This window comes from Battus philenor, unplaced genomic scaffold, assembly GCF_028537555.1.
Source record: "Battus philenor isolate CCGP_79_NKW_IND1 unplaced genomic scaffold, ilBatPhil1.0.hap1 SCAF_23, whole genome shotgun sequence".
Taxonomy (NCBI): domain Eukaryota; kingdom Metazoa; phylum Arthropoda; class Insecta; order Lepidoptera; family Papilionidae; genus Battus; species Battus philenor.
Genome location: NW_027181686.1, coordinates 7,648,340 through 7,666,909, shown reverse-complemented (window position 1 = coordinate 7,666,909; position 18,570 = coordinate 7,648,340). Strand labels below are relative to the sequence as shown.

Sequence of the window (18,570 nt, the reverse complement as noted above, 5' to 3'; positions counted from 1 at the left end):
GAATGCTCTTACTTCGCCAAACACAGAGCTTTATTGCGAGCCATAGCAAAAACAGTGGGGGCACTAGAACCGACCAAGGCATGACTACAACCTCTCTGACAAGAATGCAGGAACGATAAGAAGTGTTTTGGATTATTAACATGGTGTTGTTTATTTACCATTAAATAATACAATCACATAACAATGTGTAACATCCGGGTAACATTACGTTGAGGATACTTTATGCTAAGATCAATAATGTTTTATATGACAATAAGCTGATTTGTGTCCTGAGATTTTAACGAACATAATTTCAATATATCATGAATATATTTCGAAAAACTTTAAAAAAGTTTTTTTTCTACACTTTAATTTTATTTTCTCTTTTATGATATTAACTTATTTTATGTAACTTTATTAATTTACCTCTGCATCCCTGAAACTGGTAAAAAACGCCTCTAACATTCAACTCGTCGTAATAGTATGAATAAGTGTGTCAATAAAGAAATAACATTGCAAACGTATGAAGAATCCAAAAGCAAATCTCAGCAATCTATGTTATTATGTATTTCCGTTTTTAATTTAATTTTTTGCATATAACTGCATTTCTAACAAATTGGGAAGTAGACAATGAATCATGTGATATAAATATTACAAATTAAATTACTTTACAAATTAAATAATGTTAAATATTTTATAAAGAATTTTTATTACTTTCGTTTGTAGATAGGGATAATACATATTCACGTGCATTTATCTACATAACGATAAAGAGACAACAAAACATATTTTCAAATAACTGCAACTGAATATTTTATAAGTTAATATGTACACTGACAGTCCAAAGTGACTCATTTTTTTTATTTATAACTGTGTTTTTTAAAACACTCCTATCATTTATTACATCATTATAAATTAAACGATAAAACAAATAAGCTTATTTTTATTACTCTATTAAATACAAGTTTTAATTAATCGTGTACATTTATCTATATAAGTGTAAGAAATAACAAATCCTATTTATAAATAAATTGAATTGTATCTCTATGTGAGCAGTGGTAGACTAAGGGTAGAGGGCTAAGACTTTTTAGGTCGCGGATTCGAATTTTGGGATACAATATCGTATAATCCACATTTTGTGCATTATATGGGATTACTATTGCTAACAAACAAATTTCAATAGGATAGGCAGGAGCTTCCTTTGCGTACCATACATAATTCCATAATCGCCAACTCGCCTGCCAAGCATGGCGATTGTGGTATATCCCTCTAGTTACCTTTAAGGTACGTACGACGAGAATTGTTATCAACCACTCGATTGCAACTGATTCTTTTACTATTAAGGTGAACAGTAGATAAATATAACATAGATTTTTTACCGCATTTTAAAACGATGAAATAAATAAATAAACACATATTTTAATACTTTATTAAATACAGGTTATACATATTCGTGTACATCTATCTACATAACTGTAAGGAAAAAAAAAATTCATTAAAAAGTATTGTATCTCAAAAGCCTTTAGAACTGTAATTGTTCCTTTTATGAATTAAGGTGAACATTACACACACAACAGGAGTGAGTTTTACAAACATTCATTTAAATATAGACCCTAATTACTTCTAAGAATTACATGGAATGAAAATAAAAAAAAAATTAAAAAAATAAAAATGAAACAAAGTATGATGTTGATATTTTTAAAACAAAATTTACGTTGGACGTCTACAGCTGGCTATATTCGAAAGTTGATGGGCGCTGTTAGCCGTTTTGGCTTTTACAGCGTTCGCATTTTTTGTGTAGAACGGAACATTAACAATAATTATAAGTTTAAAAGTGACATACGTTCTAGAAAAATCTGGAATATTTAAATAAAAAACATTTTGTCTATTAAATATTTTATTTTATTACATGAATATGTGGAGTGTTTAATTAATATTCGCAGAACACACATTAATTAATTCGACAAATGCTTACTAATCCTTCCAATCAGTACAGAAGTCCTGGAAAAGACATGAGCCTAAGAAAAAAGGAGATATTAGGAAGAAAGAGAAAAAAAGCAACATAGGCAGAACAGAACGCACAGTGAAATTCACAAATTTTTACTGCTTATAAAAAGGTCTTTGAAAAGGAGTCATGTGGACAGCCCCAAATATGTCATCTGGATTTATGACCACCAAGCAATGACATAAAAACGCCAGTGCGACAACGACATAAAGCATTGGCCGAATTAATTGAGATCTGCATATATTTTTTAATATTAATTGGGCACTTCATAAATATACTTATATACCTTGTTTATAATCTATAATTACTTTAACTGTTTATTGTGGTAACAGTAAACTTTAATAAGTAATTAAATAAAGTTTCAAGCTTTTTCTGAGTGTTGTTATATTTTGCCCCTAGTTGCCCCTCCTTCCATTTTCTGCTGCACGAATTATGTAGTAATTCTTTATACTGCTAACAATATTTCTCCACTTTGCGGCACTATTGTATAATATTGTGTAGTTGTAACTTATTATGTTATGCAAAAGAAAAGCCTTTCATCAAAAACAGAGACAAAAGTTGGATAATATCATCAACAGTTAATATAGAATTTTAAAAGAATCAATTCAAAAGTTGATTTCTGGATCAAAAAAAAAACCTGAAACACTACTTGTGATCACATATCATGTTTATTAATTACACACATTTACACATTACATTTCTGCAAGTCTAACAAGAGTCAATTATATGTAGATGTGAAAACAAGGGTATTTATGTAATATTTCATATTTAATTATTAAAAAACAAAAATGTTTTAACACCAGAGACGTAGCTTTGTAAAAGCAGTAGATACTAAAAAAATTAATAACATTGTTGTAAATAAACATAGTTTAGAAATATTATAATATCGAATGCATTTGTTTATTGATAATTAAATTTCAATTTTTATTACTCAATATGCGCTTACGAGTTCAAACAATTTTATTCTTTCTATGCATATTATTACGGTTTTACAAGTTTTTCTACCTCTAGTATTTACAGCTTCCCCACGTTTACGACAGTAACGCCACGAAGGTTCTATGCCAAAGCCAATAAGTACTGTAAAGAAGCTTAAGTCATTATATTTTTTACTCTGGGACTGCTGTTTATTAGTCACTAATGTGAATGGATCCTCCGTTAGAGCAGTAACACAATACGCCTTTAACGACTTTTCGATTAACTTCATGCGGTTAGAATATGACCAAGGGACCAACTATTGTATTTTAAAGTCCATCTTTGTACCATTATTTCAGCCATGGGACATAGGCCTCTCTAATAAATTTCTTACAGTACTGGTTAGTAGTGGCCTGCTTCTGATATCTTTGTATAAACAATTAAAATAATAAAACTTACACTATACTTTTAGCCACTGATCAATACGTATTCAATAACTAAAATCATTTATAAATCAAGTCTGCCTTAAGCATAAAAACAAAGTTAACAATTAACGTTAAAATGTTTAATCTTCACCCGCAGGCACTGCGTCTTCTAATCTCTTGATATATTTTACTCGCAATTCAGTCACAGCGTCGCCTTTTAACTGGTCCTGAAATTATATAAAAAAATTAAAGCAATATGTACTAACTGTAAATATATATTAAAGCAATTTGAATTTGTGTTAATTGGCCATGAAGAAATATTAGGGGAACCGGAAAGTAATGTCGCTTTCTTAAGTTATATTCACACAACTACATTTTTAACAAGTTTTATTTCTAATCAACAATATATTCACCTTCATTTTTAACAACCTTTTGCCATTTAGTATACAAATTTTCAATGTCGGAGAGGTAAAAATCTAAAATCAATCGGTTAAATCTGTCGGCAGAAACTATATTACTTTCCTGTCCCCTTAATATTTAAGCAGACTAATGACCAGAGAAACGATATTTGAATGCATTTTTACTCAGTCGTAATTTTGGCCTTTTATAAGCTCTTTTGTATCGTAAAAATTTAGAGATGTGTATGTCTGTAATGCAGAGCTATTTGTACATGAGGGAGGGGAACAATAAACTAAACTTGTTTGTCCTGAGATCGTAAATAGAATAATTTCATTTCTTAAATTGTCCATAGGTTAATTACATAATTGAAACTGCTTTAATAATTTCTCAGCATAAATAAACTTAATTTAAATAGGTAATCATATATCTTATCGGATAATAAGATAACTTAATAGGCTTCAAATTCTGGATTTAAGATATTTTTATTTTCTGCAATATCAAGGAAATATGTTTTTTGCCACTAAAGCTAAATATTGTAGTGTACTGTTTCGAAGATGTTGGTGCTGTTAGCCCTAAGGCTTTTAAAGCTTAGTCTGATATGAGCTCACGAAAGTTTGCAGTGGTTTTTGTGAACTATATCAAAAACTAAACCATTTGTATTTCAGAACCTACATTTGACACTCCGATGGAGGTTGAAAAAAGTTAAATTATTTCAGATATTTTTTATACTCTGCAAGACTAAATATTAAAACGTAGTTCTTTACTTGAATCCTAGATGTCGCTCTACAAATATTGTTAGTCGTTATATTGATATAAAATACTGTTAGATGGCGCTGTAGATAGCATTAAAGCTGAAGTAAATAATACATACTAAAGTTAATGAATATATGAAAATAATATATTGATTGAATTATAAATTTAGACAATAGTTTGATATAATTTAAATAAGTAAAAAGTAAAGGTTTGCTGTTAATCGCTAAAACGAAAATGGGGTGAGATGTCCGATGGAGGCCATATTGTAACCATCCAAAAAATTTGATAATGAATGGGCTCCATCCTAAAATAACACAACTACACCCAGAGTAAAGACATAGTATAGAGTGAAATTCAGATATCCTAAGGAATAAAATGAAGTAAGTAACAGTGAAAATGGGAGATATAACATAGGAGAAGTATAAATAAATTAAAGAAAAAATCTTGTCTCCAAATTTGTCTAAATCTTAACTCTTAATAATAAACCATGTAAGATTTAAAATGGTTTCTAATTCAAAAGTTTGTTTCCTCGGACTTCTCAATTATAACAATACTGCAATTTAAAAGTTTGATTTACATAATTTTTACAAACAAAATCATCATTTTTACCTGTACAAACCAACATTGTACATCCAATTGTACCATCTGCAGAGCTCCACGTATAGCACCAGGTATCAAAGCACAATACTTCAGGCCATTATTAGGTATCTCGACCCATTCGCTAAGAGGACACTGATCCCATACTAGTGAAAACTCATCTCCTGAACTACTCCAGCTGGTTACAGTTGGTTGCATATTGAGGTATAATCTGGAATATTCAATACACAGTATATAATATATGGTATTAAAAATGATAAATTTTTCTGCAGAGTAGATTATTACCTTAAAGGACCATTTGCTAATGAACATAAATATAGTAAAGTCGGAACTGTAGTGGGCCATCAACTTTAAAAATTGACAAGGGTGTTCAATATTAACATTTATTAACAGCCTTAAAAAACTTTTTTTGGATAACTTAAATAACACTTTAGGAATGGGAAAAATCATCTGTTTCACCTATCTTGAAAGCAGATACAATGTAAACACAATTCATTAAAAATCAGCTTGTCGTTTATCAGCAATATTCCCATAAATCCTAGACAACATTATTTTAAAACATACACACAGAAGAAAGTCAAACTGTCAAAAGATGTAATAAATATGTGACAGTATAGAAAGATCCTTACAATCATTTGTTTAATTATTTTAATCATATTTACCTTGGGTTGATAACACATTTAGAAATTCGTTTTCATGTATATAAAGATTAGTTTAGATTTTACATACAAGAAAATGTGTGTTGCTGAACACAAACTTGAGAATGGCTTGAACAACCTGGGTTATTATTTTTGCACACTATTATTATGCCAAGGTTTATGGAGAGGATTCTTAAAACAATTGCAAAGAAAATTTTAAATACTACACTTTAGTTTATATGTAACAATCAGATTAAGTGCCAGCCCCTTCATATTTCAAAAGTATCACAATGAATGAAATGAATCTTGACAATCAGTGTATAAAACAGAATGTTGGGACTTGCTTTTTTTTTAATGGAGTGCCACAAGCCAGTAACATTTGACAGTACCAAGTCTATCAGAGCAGCTAGTATTTTTAATAAAGTTTCTACTTTGACAATATATTAATTATAAAACATGGCTTTTGAAATAAACTTTAACCTTAGTTTTGATATCTTTAAAAGTTTCATCAAAGTATATAAAGTAAACTTGTATTTTGAAATATTTTTCTTTTGTATTGGAACTTTAAATGGAGACATGTTCCAAATGCACTAAGAGTGGGACGTTATGCAGAACATCTATTTCCATGAAAAACTTTTTATCATCATTTAAAATATTTTATTTAGAAAACTCTTTTGTAAAAGTGGGTATTGAAATTATATATTTTACTTATAAAAAAGGTTGTTTTAAATTTGTATAAAGATAAGATTTATCTTCCTGTGAACCTATAACTTACATGGCTCTATGATCAAAAAATTAACTAAGAAAGAAGAAAAATTCAATTAATATGATGGTTTATATTTTAAAATTTTTAACCTGAAAGCTTGTTGAATTTTATCAGCAGTTTCTCTCATCTCTAAACAACGATTTGAAGAAGTTCGTGCAAGAAAATCTTCGATCAATCGTACGCCCATATTGTAACCGATTCGCTCCAAATGTTTATTTACATCGTCTGTGTTCTCAGTTTCTTTTAACATTTGCGAAACCAGTGCGCCATACGTGAGTGTTAATAGTTCGGAATTCTGAAAATATTAATAGTTTAAATTTTAATTTCGTTTAATACGTAATAAATCAAAAGCAATGCTTAAAGAACTTACAACTTTCTTAGCGTCGAGTCTCGAGGTTTGTCTCGACATGCTTGTTTATTTTATTACTTAAACGAGCAAAATAAGATGTACTAATTTTATATTGGTAATGCCTGAATATGTTTGTCAAACAACTGAGCATAAGAAAGAGTAAAATTCAATTATCTTCAATTTCAGTCTAGCTCTGACAGTTACAAGGATGTTGTCAATGTTAATTTGTAAGGTGTGCTGCCATGTGATATAATTTTTCAAATGAAATAAATGCCGGGTATAAACTAAAAGTTCCCCTCTAATATATTTACTAGTTTTACCTTTACTTAATAAAATAATTATTCATGTAGTTTAACGTTTTAGTATGTTAGCTAAAAGTTGATCATAACATGTATAGTGGTAGGTTATCGTAGTAAATATTTGATGAAATGAAAAACAATTCAAGAGTATAACTTTATTAAAGAACATTAATTTTCGTTGCAAGGTACAATAATCCATTTAAATCTATCAGAATCAAAGAATTTGTTTTGGCCCCAAAGAATTCTTCCATCTTTATCTTTTTTATTGGGATCTAAATTTAATCCTTGTTTAAACTGAACATTCATGATACGAAAATACAATTCGTTTTTATCAAAAATTGGTTCTAAGGTCCACAAAAATCTTTCTTCGGTAGAAATTTCTTCAGCTTGAGCTTGTCTGTATTCGAAAACATTCATGTTTTTGTCTAGTGTTAAATATAAATTACTACTGACATTAAAGATTTGAAAATAAACTGAATTATTGTCCCATTGAGGAGCTAATTGCCAACAAAACGAACCGTTATTTTCTTCTTTGATATCACCTCGTGCAATCATTTTATTCAGATGTTTAAGTTTGTGACCTAAGTTAATATAAAGTTTATGCGTTGGATGTAATAACATAACAGAATTTTGTTTAAAGATATGACTAAAAGACTGGTAAAGGCAATTATTGACAATATCTTTTCCACCATTGTACCAAAGTTGATAAGTAAAAGCCATAAAATTTTTATTTCGTTCTCGCAATAGTTTTTTCAAAATATATATTATAGGTAATGTAAATCCATTATCATATAACACTTTACTCGTTTTTACAGAATTTCTGTAGGAGGCTTCTTTTATTTCTGTATACAATTTTTCCTTTAAGCTGTTAACACTTATAAATGATTTAGCATTGTTTCCTGGTTTTAATTCTTTAAGAATATTGGGTAATTCATAACCTTAATAATAGACAAGACCCTTGTTCTTTAGTTCCTTTTCAATAAATTTTAGGTCTGCAGCATCGTCTTCATTACAAACTATAATTACTTTGCCGAAATCGTTATTTACCATTCTAGCAATATCTTTGGCGCAACTTTCATTAATTTTGGGTTTTGTAACTGTCACTAGCTTCACAGAGTCGTTTTTAATAAATCGACTTGTGTCACAATCTCTATAACTTGGGATAGGAATCCTATTAGGAATTTTTCTGTTGACATCAATTCCCTCACTTACAACTTTGTATTGGTGATTGACGTTATAGCAATTAGTAAAACCGCATACTTGTTTTGATGAGTTGGATATTATTCTTCCTTCGCCCCAATAATCAACATGGTCCAACAATTTATTAAGAGAAGCGGGTATTTTGACTAGATCAAAAGGGCTAAAAGTTGGTGTTTCAGAATAAGGATAAAATTTGTTTTTGTTTGTGATATAATTTGGTGATGGTGCTAAAAGCCATGAATCTAAGCTGTAAAAAACAAATGATTAAAATAATTTATAAAAAAACTGAAATTTTCGAATTAGGAATATTTGTGAAAGACGTCACAAATAAAAATAAATAACTTAATTCGTTGTGGGCTATTTTTTAGATCATGGTACACTTAAAACCTTTATAGCCACATATTTTAGGTTGAGGATGCCATTGTAGCAGAGATTAATTGTATTGTAGTTTCTTACAAATTGAGCTCTTGTGCCACACTAATGACAAAGACAAGTGATCATTTTAAATTATAATAATATGAATAAATGAAGTGATGATTGTTCATATTATTGGCAATATTTTTTATACTTAACAAACTAATGTAATTCGGAACTGTTAAATATAAAATTCTAAATTATGCAAAAGTTGTATTGAGATCTAAATTTACTGATTTAGTATACTGTGTTTTAACTCAGTTTTTATATTTACCAGATCTAATTTTTATTTTGAACATTAAATGACTTATTTTATGTGATTATTAATGAACAAAGTAAATTTACCTTAGTTGATCTTCATCGTCATCTTCTATTAAAGTTTCGCTAATGTCATTTGTTTGCGTTTTCATCCTATAAAAGTTTCCGACAGTATTTCTTATTAATTATTACAATGAATATCAATTAATTGTTTTTAAATAAAATATATCTAAACTGCGTTACCTGGGTTAATGCTGATACACACGTATATTATTTTAATATTTAAATAAATAAAAATATTTCCTCTTTAAAATTTTTGTGGTTGTAAATAGGTTAAAAGCGATGAGTGTGTTTTATATAAGACTGCAATTTCTTATCAAAAAGTATTTTTGTTTATCTGTGGTCAGATAGGTGAAGCAATGACCACAATTTAACAATTACTAAATTTTTGTTATGTCTTTAATTTTTTTTTTCGAACTCGCTAATAAAATATTTTTAAAAGTAATTGTTAATTACGTGGAGGTAAAAAAAGTTGTTTTCAAATTCCGAAAACTTGTTATTTTCATAAAAATTCGCATAAAATAAATAGAGATATTTAGATTGATTTTATATTTTTCTTCGTTTCTTTATCTCAAATCGTATTAATAATAGTAGTTAAAACAATTGTTATATTCAGAGTGATTGATTATAAGGGTAAAAGATTTAAAGCTGTCAATTAATGTGATACAACCCATCCAACATTTAATTGTTTTAGAAATAATAAACAACATAATGCGTTATCAAAATTGATGTTCCTTTATTACGCTACAGACTACTGACAGAAGTTATTGGCCAATCGCATTGCAATAAAAAAAATAATGTAAGATATTTTAAAGTGATTATTTTAAACAGAGTCATTTAAAATAGAAGTAAAAGATTTAAAGGAATGAATGTACAGTTATCTACAGATGATTTATTTATTAAAAGACACTGTTTTAACGATCCAATCAGTGAAATGAGATAATTTTGTATAAACTCCAGGGTAGTAGCGCAGTCCGCAGCCGTATCCGAATGACACTAAGCCAACCACCACTCCTTTGTATATCAATGGTCCTCCTGAATCCCCATAGCATCCGTCGATTCCATCCATTTCTATATTTCCGGCGCAAAACATGGAATCTTCTATAATCGCTCCAATTGTATTATATCGCATTATGCATTCCTGTTGATCTACAGTTACCATAGTCGTGTGTTGAAGTTGATCGGGTTGGGTTCCTCCACGCTGAAAAACATCACTTTTGGTTTATCGACTGATGTAACAATATGAGGCCCTAGACCTTATGGAAAATTTAATTGTGAAAATATATGTGCATATAATGATAATCGTCATTTTCTTTACTACTTCGTAAGTGTACATAAAAAGCTTGCTTTTATTTTACAAAAGATAGAACTCTTTTCTGACAAATGTATATATCGCACCCATCATATAGCCCTGATCTTGCGCCTTTGTGTTATTATTTGTCTTGTTCCATGCAAAACTCTCAAAATGGTTAAATTTTTAAGAAAGTGATATCAGATCGCACCTAATTCGGTTTTTTAATAGCAAAGACCAGACATTTGACGAACGGAGAAATTTTTATATTACCAGAACGATGAAAAAAGTCATCGACAAGAACAGGCAATTTTTTAATTGAATTAAGTTATATTTTTTTTAAAAACATTCTGAATTTTTATTCTTATTTGAAATCCGCAATGACTTAGTTGCCAACCCAATAAATCATCATCATTGCGTTAGCAGATAGACGCCCACTGTAAACCATAGGCCTCCTCGTAAGATCGTCACGATGACCTTTCTAGCGCTGCCCGCGACTGACTATGTCATTCGCCTACTCAGATTTGGGCCTACCCACGCCGCGTTTACCGGCTCGTGATCGCTACCTTACAACTTTTCTACCTCAACGGTAGTCAGTTGCAGTAAACGTCCACGATCAAAGTTTTTAAGAGTTATTTTGAAGATTTTAAACCGATTAGCACTTACCTGTGTTGCACCCCATCCCACAAGTGCGCACAGAGAATTCGGAGTAATCTCAGTCCAAGGTTTGGTTATTGTTGCTTGTCCTACAAACCTATACATCGTGAATGGTGTTGCCACAATCAACACAGCTACATCATTCTTAAAATAATACTTGTCGAATTCTGGATGAGGTATTATATTCTTTAGCCTGTGTAAAACCCCGCCCCGGGTACGATATGTCGAACCTACTCGTACCTTCCAATAACGAGGTTGGGTATAGCTGAAAATATATTTATTTAAATTAATTAATCTAAATAACATTCTCTAGGTACTGGATATCAATCTATTACAACGTAGTACCAGCACATATTATCTCTTTTATCGAAAAATATAAAAATATTTTGTCGAAAAATTCCGAGAAAAGTAATATTAACGATATTCTTATTTCCTTTACAAACCTGGTGATTTTTAATAACTTTTTACATCTAAATCGTTGGTCTTAAATGCCGTAAACTAACAAAATAGTTGCTATAGAAAACAAAAACTTTATTAAAACCATTAACTCAAAATTGGTTTTGATATCGAAATCTTGAAAATATTACCATGGTTAAAAGCAGACAAACACGTAGCTGGGGATAAGCTAAATAAATCAATTTTGACGAAGTTTATATTTAATCAAAATAGCGGAAAAACTTGTGGTTAATAGTACAGAGTATGCAAACCGGCTATAGTCGATTAAGGAGATTAAGACATTATTACTAGTCTACCTAATACTACTGCAGCATAAATAAAGGCTTAAACCAAAAAAAGACAAATTCACGTCAACCAAAACAAAAGACAGGGTCGGGATCCTCGGTTATTCGCATTTTAATTAAAGTTCAGCAATGTAGGAATCTGGACGTTTATTTTTATAAATAATTCATTGTTTTCTATTAATAATTAAGACAATATTTAAATTAATAAAGTGTACATAACAGTCCGAAATACAATTTTTATCTATTTTTTCTAAACAACAGATTATTAACTTTTAACAGTACGATATACCTTACGTGATAACCTTAATATACGTCCATTCAACTTACCGGACCTCCTCAGGAAAAAATCTACGGCAGAATCTTTTGATGAGTTGGCCCGGCATATTGTTCTAAACCTCAAGGCATTTAACGGCTACAGACCGTTAAATGCCTTGCCTTGCCTTCGCTTGAGCAGCGATTTGACAAACCTCAAAATAAAATAATGTACCAACTACTGTATAATCGAGTAAAACTTCCAAATTTTATTGTTTACATGTATAAAGCGATGTCTTGACACGCAGCTGGGAGAGGAAAGATCAGTAGCAAATAGCGGCAACCCTATCCCGACATTCTGCGTTTAGTAAAGGCGAAAAAAAAATTAAAAAACAAACACTAGCGATAAAAATTAGAATTATTTAAAAAAATAGTACGAAATTTATGGGAGCAAGTACTATACAATAACAATGTTCATAACTCACAAAACACTATTTTTAAGGTCAAAATGAGTAAATTTAATATACCAGATTGCTGTTACAAGGTTGCCTAGATGATTACTGAAATAATATGACATGCCATGTCATATGTCAAGGTGGTGAGTGTATACGTGTCGAGTAAAATATACTACCACAAGATTTTTGCAGCACCGAATGGTTTAGATATAGCATTTTATCACTTATTTTATCACTTTATCACTGTATGTAAAATTAGTCACCAAAATATTAAATAAAATTGCATCGTCATCATTTCAGCCGCAGAACGTCCACTGCTAGATGTGCTCCCACCATTTATTTCCAGTAAGACTAGTTGGAAACTGATTCCACTCCAGAACCTAAAAGCGCGACCAGTCATCGGTTGTGCGCGCTATGTGGCTTACCCATTGCCACTGCAACTTTTACACACGCTGGGCTATGTTGGTAACTTTCGTTCGTCTAAGCACCTTCTCCAGAATTTCCCAACAAGAGGCCCAAGCACAACAGGGGGCAATTTGATTTTTAACGGGGTAATTCGAAAGAGGACTCGACGCGAGTTTAACCCTTTTGCTTTAATATAAAAATATATATGTTACATAGGGGAGTAAGAATTTTAGAAAGGCTAAGGTGGACATGGCATATAAAAGGTTGTAAAATTTTCATCTTCTCATGAGTCTCTCTCCGTAGCTCGTTGAGCAACTTTAAGTTTACCAATGAGGCCTGGGTAAGAGACCACGTTTCACTGCCGTAAGTAATTACATTTATTTATGCAGTATAGAGTTACACACTTAGTAGTAATTTAACGTTGCTTTATCATTAAAAAATAAACAATAAGTAATATGTACTTTGCAAAACCAATGAAAGATAGTAACTATAACAATTTACGACTTTTCAACGGGAGAACTAGATTACTTTCTGTTTGGCACTGCATATACACAATTATTATCCATAGTCCAAGAGCCAATGGTGCCAAATCTTATATATAGATTCAATAAATAATAAAACAAACCCACTGTGAAATTTTTCGACCTAGGCCTGTTTAATTCCAAACCGCTTTTTTAAAGATGTTTCAAAGGCATCAATTCTTTAGCTGAGAGACAGTGATATAATGTACATTAATCATTGAATAAAACTTCCAAATTGTATTGTTTATACGTATAAATTTTATCTGTATTTACCCGTAAGAAAAATTGCAAATAATGGTAATATGCTGTCGTGACTCGCAGCTGGGAGAAGAAAGATTCGTATCAAATAGCAGCAATCCTCTGCCAGCCGCTTAGCAAAAACGAAAAAAATTTTTTTAAAATAAAACACTAGCGATACAAATTAGAATTAATAAAAAAATATTCTCCAACCGAATATATTGTGCGTGTGCTCTATACACTATAATTTTTTTAGGTTACTATTTTTAAGTTATTGTTTTCAAAGTTAGGCAAAGTAATAAACATGTTACATTCTAATTTTTTCTATTGGCGGAAAAATGTAATTAGTTTACACTTATTTATTTTTATTGTTATCCTTAACTTTTATCACTGTATGTTTCTCTAAAATAAATTAATAAATGGTCAACGTACGCTTTTGTATTGTAACGTAATTCTTGCGAGGAGATATTATTTTTTTTTATTACGCAGATCTTTCGTACCTGTTACCAGTGAAAAAATGTGCTGAGAAACTTTTAACTTATATAAAATAACTAAAGTCTAGTGTATACTGGCTCTTGGACTGTTAATAATTATATTGTATACGTAGTGTAAAAAAATAAAAATATGTTTATATTACATCAAACAAAGCAAATTGCGAACCATCATGTCTTAAACCTAATCCGTTCACTCGCTAGGTTAACTTCATAAGCTCTTACATTTACTAAGCGCTCAAGAGAAAAACGGAGAAATCACAACGAATTCTATGGTTTTATGACCGCGGTTTATTAAGAAAAAAAGAAAAGAAACTAAAATGTTTTTTATAATATAATAGAAACGAACTTACTTTCTCCTGGTGTTTTCGTTATATTGAAAGCAATGCGCAGTAGAGATCACATGTCGTGATGTTAGAATAACTCCAGCACAATGCTGACTGTACTGGAAGGTAGCCCAAGGGTCTAGAAGCAACTGTGCCAAAATTGGGTACTGACTAATTGTTGTAGGCGCGCCTCCTAATACTCGTGTGATTGGTAAATGACATGCAACTAAAAAAATAACAAAAATACTTTATTCAGCTATCTTAAAATTCTTTAAAAGTTATATATCGAGTGATCAAAGAATACCTTTGCTTAATTTAAAAGCATAGGTTGTAATTCTTGTAGGTTAAGTCTTTATTTCCCCGCCATAAACATATTTTCTCTTGCCAAAGAGAACAGTACGCAAATATAATTATGTTTCATTTTGAAAGGCGGTACAGATAATAAAATTATCGATCTTGCAGAGGTTACATATTTCAAGTTAACGGTGGAGTAGAAAGTCTTCTACGTCACTTAAAATATATATGTTACAAACATAGCCGATTAAAAAAATATTTATTAATACTTTAGAATTAAACTAAGACAAATTAAGAAAAAAAAAATGTATACTGAATATATATAATTAAACGTTCTTTTTCTTTAATAATTCTATCTATGATGTATTGTTTAATTTGTGAGATGAGAGAGTAAGGTGATTTTTTTTTGTGAGATATGTAATAAATAAAGAGTTATCGTAAAGAACTACTAAAATAAAACAAATAATGATAAACGCTTATCATTAGATTATTACTATTGAAAAAAGCTCTAGAAAGGTTTTAAAATCTTACCTGTGGCCGATGAAATAATATATAAAGAAATACATAATAAATTATGATTATTCATCACTTTACATAGAATTTATTTCTTTTTCCAATAAAGTGTTTCTATCACCTTAAGATATTTGTTCAAACTGAGCAATGTCTATCCCGTACGCGCTTTCTTGGACTTAGCGTGCGTTATAAACTGTTATGGTGCCTTATTATATAGTTAGACTTCAAAGACTTGATAAAATAAATATTCCTTTTAATTTTAAAATAATCGACGATGTCTTAAACGCATTGATTTCTCCTATAATAGCGATTGCAGAAGAAATTTTAATTAATATTTATGGACATTTTAATAAATAAACTTGTATGTCCGTCTTATATTTATTTTATACTTCTAAATACAATAAATATATTTATACAACATAAAAATTTGTTATAAAACATATTTATTATGCAAAGGTCAATCTCTGCTTTAAGCAATAAGCAAAATTTTTAAATAAAAGAAAAAAAGTAAGTTTTTCCCTAAGTTCAAAATATTGTTATTCAAGTTGGCGTATACACGTGCTTTTGAATCGTCAATTATTTTAACATAATAAGTAGTAACCTACCACCGAAAGCCTACAGTTGCTCTTTTAAATAAATTTTGACAATTTTCCATATTTACATTATCACATCAATCACGTAAATCAGTCAACAGACCAAGTTCCATATACTTTGATTATTTAATAATATACTTCAGCTAGTTTTGCTGGTTTAAATAACATTACATTTAGACATTAAGTATATATCAAGTATCAAGTGTTGACACTCGTCGTACATTTACATTGAAATAACTGGTATGTTGAAGAATATTAAAACATCAATCATTTGTGTTGTGTTTGATCTATAATTGTTTCGCGATCCTAATATTATATTCGCATTTATTTTAAAACTAATTAATGTGCCGTTAAAATCGGTGTTCATGCCAGTACTTGTTGCTATTTGAAAATATTATTTTTTTGAGTATTTAACTACATACAGAATGTGCTTACAGGTGTAAAAGGTTTAATGTATAGCTCATTTGCTGTCGATTAATGAACGGTACACACTATCTAAGGATCAATGGTTACATAAATAATAACGCGATAATGATATAGTAATAAAAGCTTTGTTAATATATTGATTACCGCATATTAAAATAAACTCTTGTTTACTATTTTATGTTAAAAGTTATTGGCCTATCGTGTGCCAATAAATTATTGTACTATATTACAGAGTTATCACATTATATTTGTTGATTGGAAATGGGCGCAAAAGCTTTTTACTGGAAAATGAGATATGCATTTGTCAGCTAAAAAGGCTTTAAATTATTTACGCATATAACCACCGTGTTTTATTTTGATTGCTACTTTCTATTTATACTTAATATAAAATTTACAAAGAGATATATAGAAAAACTATGACACTGCAAGATTATTAAAACAAAGTGAAACACGTCCTCTAAGATAATAAAGTGAGCCTAAAGTAAGTCTGAGGATAACGACATATAGTTTTGTTATTTATCAATGTTTTTGTCTGTAATATTGGAATTATATTTCCAACATATTGAGGTTTAATTATTGATTTTATTGCTGGATTTATTGTACGTGCACAGAGTGCCCCTTGTATATATATAAATAAACACAGAGTGGCGCTAATCGGTGTAACATAACTCCTGAAGATGCCCCGTGGAGGGGTGAAACACGTGTTGACTGATTTAACGGTGGTAGTTGTGTAATTTGCATTGTTCACCGCATACGCATTTATCACCGGGCTGGCGGGCGGTGCACTTTGTTGCACGACTACCACTGCATGTGCTAAAGTGGCTAAATATTGGTCCTTTTCTTACTTAGGATGGACTTCCGCGAGGTAACGCCTAATTCCATTAATTTTGTCAATAGATTAAGTGTGGTGGGCAAGTCTTGACAAATAATTTTTTACTAACCTATAACTTGAAATTGTTTTATCCACATAAGGCAAGTTGCAACATACAATTTAAAATTATTTTTTACTATATGCCATTGGTTTCCTACGACGGCGATACTGCTCCTTTAGGGACGCTAAAGCTTTTCCAAAGAAAAATGGCAGGCGTTATTAAATGTTTCTTTCATTAATATAGGAACTAATCCATTTTCTTTTGGTCCGATAGGGCATCAGTTCAAAAAAAATTAGCTGTATTTAAGTGTGAAAAGGTATTAATGTTCAAGATCAAGATATTGTACGAAGTGCTTAAAATTGTAATTTAATTTTTTTATGACAGTACTTACGCTACCTCCAAGTGGGATTTGCAGAATTCGCAGGTTCGAGATGGCTTGAAGGCTCCCGCGGGAGCTTTGGCTCGAGCCGCTACATGCCATTATTTCACCGGATTGGTTCGTCGTCGAGTTTTCAGCTAGCTTCGGTGAACGCACCATGCAATGATTACGCTAATGGGACCCCTAGAAAAGACCTCGGCATGGGCTGGTCAATAACATCCGTTTAGCATTTATCACAGACGATCAGACATTTTGAGCCCTTTACATTGTATTATACTTCAAAGACGGTCCTAATAGTTGTCCAATATTATTATTAGTTTACACAAAAGCGTTGATTCAAAATAATATCCCTATCTTCAAAAGAACTAAATTATCTCAATTAATCTTAAAGCAATTTAATCTCGAGTCTTAAGAAAAACATACATTGCATTTTCTTTGGTAGGAATTTTAATGCCTTTATGCAAGTGTCATGTTTACTGGCTGCTTTTTAGACTCAGATAGTAGATCATGTTAGCTTCATTATATATATTCACTCGGGGCCGAAAGGTTCTCCAGTGGCGACCACGTGCTGGTAGACGCGGCGTGGGAAGGCCCTCCTATAAATGGATTTTTAATACGGACCCTTCCGCTCCGATTAAGCTGTAAAAGCCCTCAGGAGGTCAACAACAACATCAACAGAGAATAAGTAGGTGGACTAACGACATAGTTCGCGGGAGCTGGTGTCACTGCATGCGGGCAGCGCTAGAGCGGTCATCGTGGCGATCTTTGGGGTAGGTTTATGCAGTTTTAATGTCACTTTTCAAAGACCAACCTACGATATACTCGTACTACTGTTTGACAAAATAAATTACCGCTTCTTAAAAGGACTTTTTGGAGATTACTTGCCAGATAAACGAAAGCCGTAAAACTATGTTTCAAACAATAACTAGGTTCAATGTTTATGTTGCAGTATAGTAAAAATTTTTTTGAATGATTTATTTATTGAAAATTATTTTAATGTCTAACATAATGCACAGAACTATGTATATATTTTACAGAAAATAAGGTGTTTCAGAAAGATCTTG

General features: G+C 30.7%; 3 protein-coding genes across 3 annotated transcripts; all 3 read right to left on the bottom strand.

Moving 5' to 3' along the window:
* Positions 1 to 2,703: 2,703 nt before the first annotated feature.
* Bet3 (blocked early in transport 3) lies at positions 2,704 to 7,003 on the bottom strand. The gene is made up of 4 exons (XM_068767606.1): positions 6,845 to 7,003; positions 6,564 to 6,769; positions 5,083 to 5,281; positions 2,704 to 3,548 (listed from the first exon to the last, which is right to left on the bottom strand). The coding sequence occupies exons 1-4, from the start codon at positions 6,881 to 6,883 to the stop codon at positions 3,462 to 3,464; spliced, it is 531 nt and encodes a 176-aa protein (XP_068623707.1). The 5' UTR covers positions 6,884 to 7,003; the 3' UTR covers positions 2,704 to 3,461.
* A 305-nt stretch (positions 7,004 to 7,308) lies between these two features.
* Positions 7,309 to 9,324, bottom strand: LOC137924252 (uncharacterized). The gene is made up of 3 exons (XM_068767631.1): positions 9,238 to 9,324; positions 9,082 to 9,147; positions 7,309 to 8,569 (listed from the first exon to the last, which is right to left on the bottom strand). The coding sequence occupies exons 2-3, from the start codon at positions 9,144 to 9,146 to the stop codon at positions 8,062 to 8,064; spliced, it is 573 nt and encodes a 190-aa protein (XP_068623732.1). The 5' UTR covers position 9,147; positions 9,238 to 9,324; the 3' UTR covers positions 7,309 to 8,061.
* Positions 9,325 to 9,946: 622 nt separating this feature from the next.
* LOC137924386 (trypsin CFT-1-like) lies at positions 9,947 to 18,260 on the bottom strand. Its single transcript, XM_068767780.1, has 4 exons — positions 18,206 to 18,260; positions 14,457 to 14,655; positions 11,012 to 11,267; positions 9,947 to 10,255 (listed from the first exon to the last, which is right to left on the bottom strand). The coding sequence occupies exons 1-4, from the start codon at positions 18,258 to 18,260 to the stop codon at positions 9,947 to 9,949; spliced, it is 819 nt and encodes a 272-aa protein (XP_068623881.1).
* Between the last annotated feature and the right edge of the window lie 310 nt (positions 18,261 to 18,570).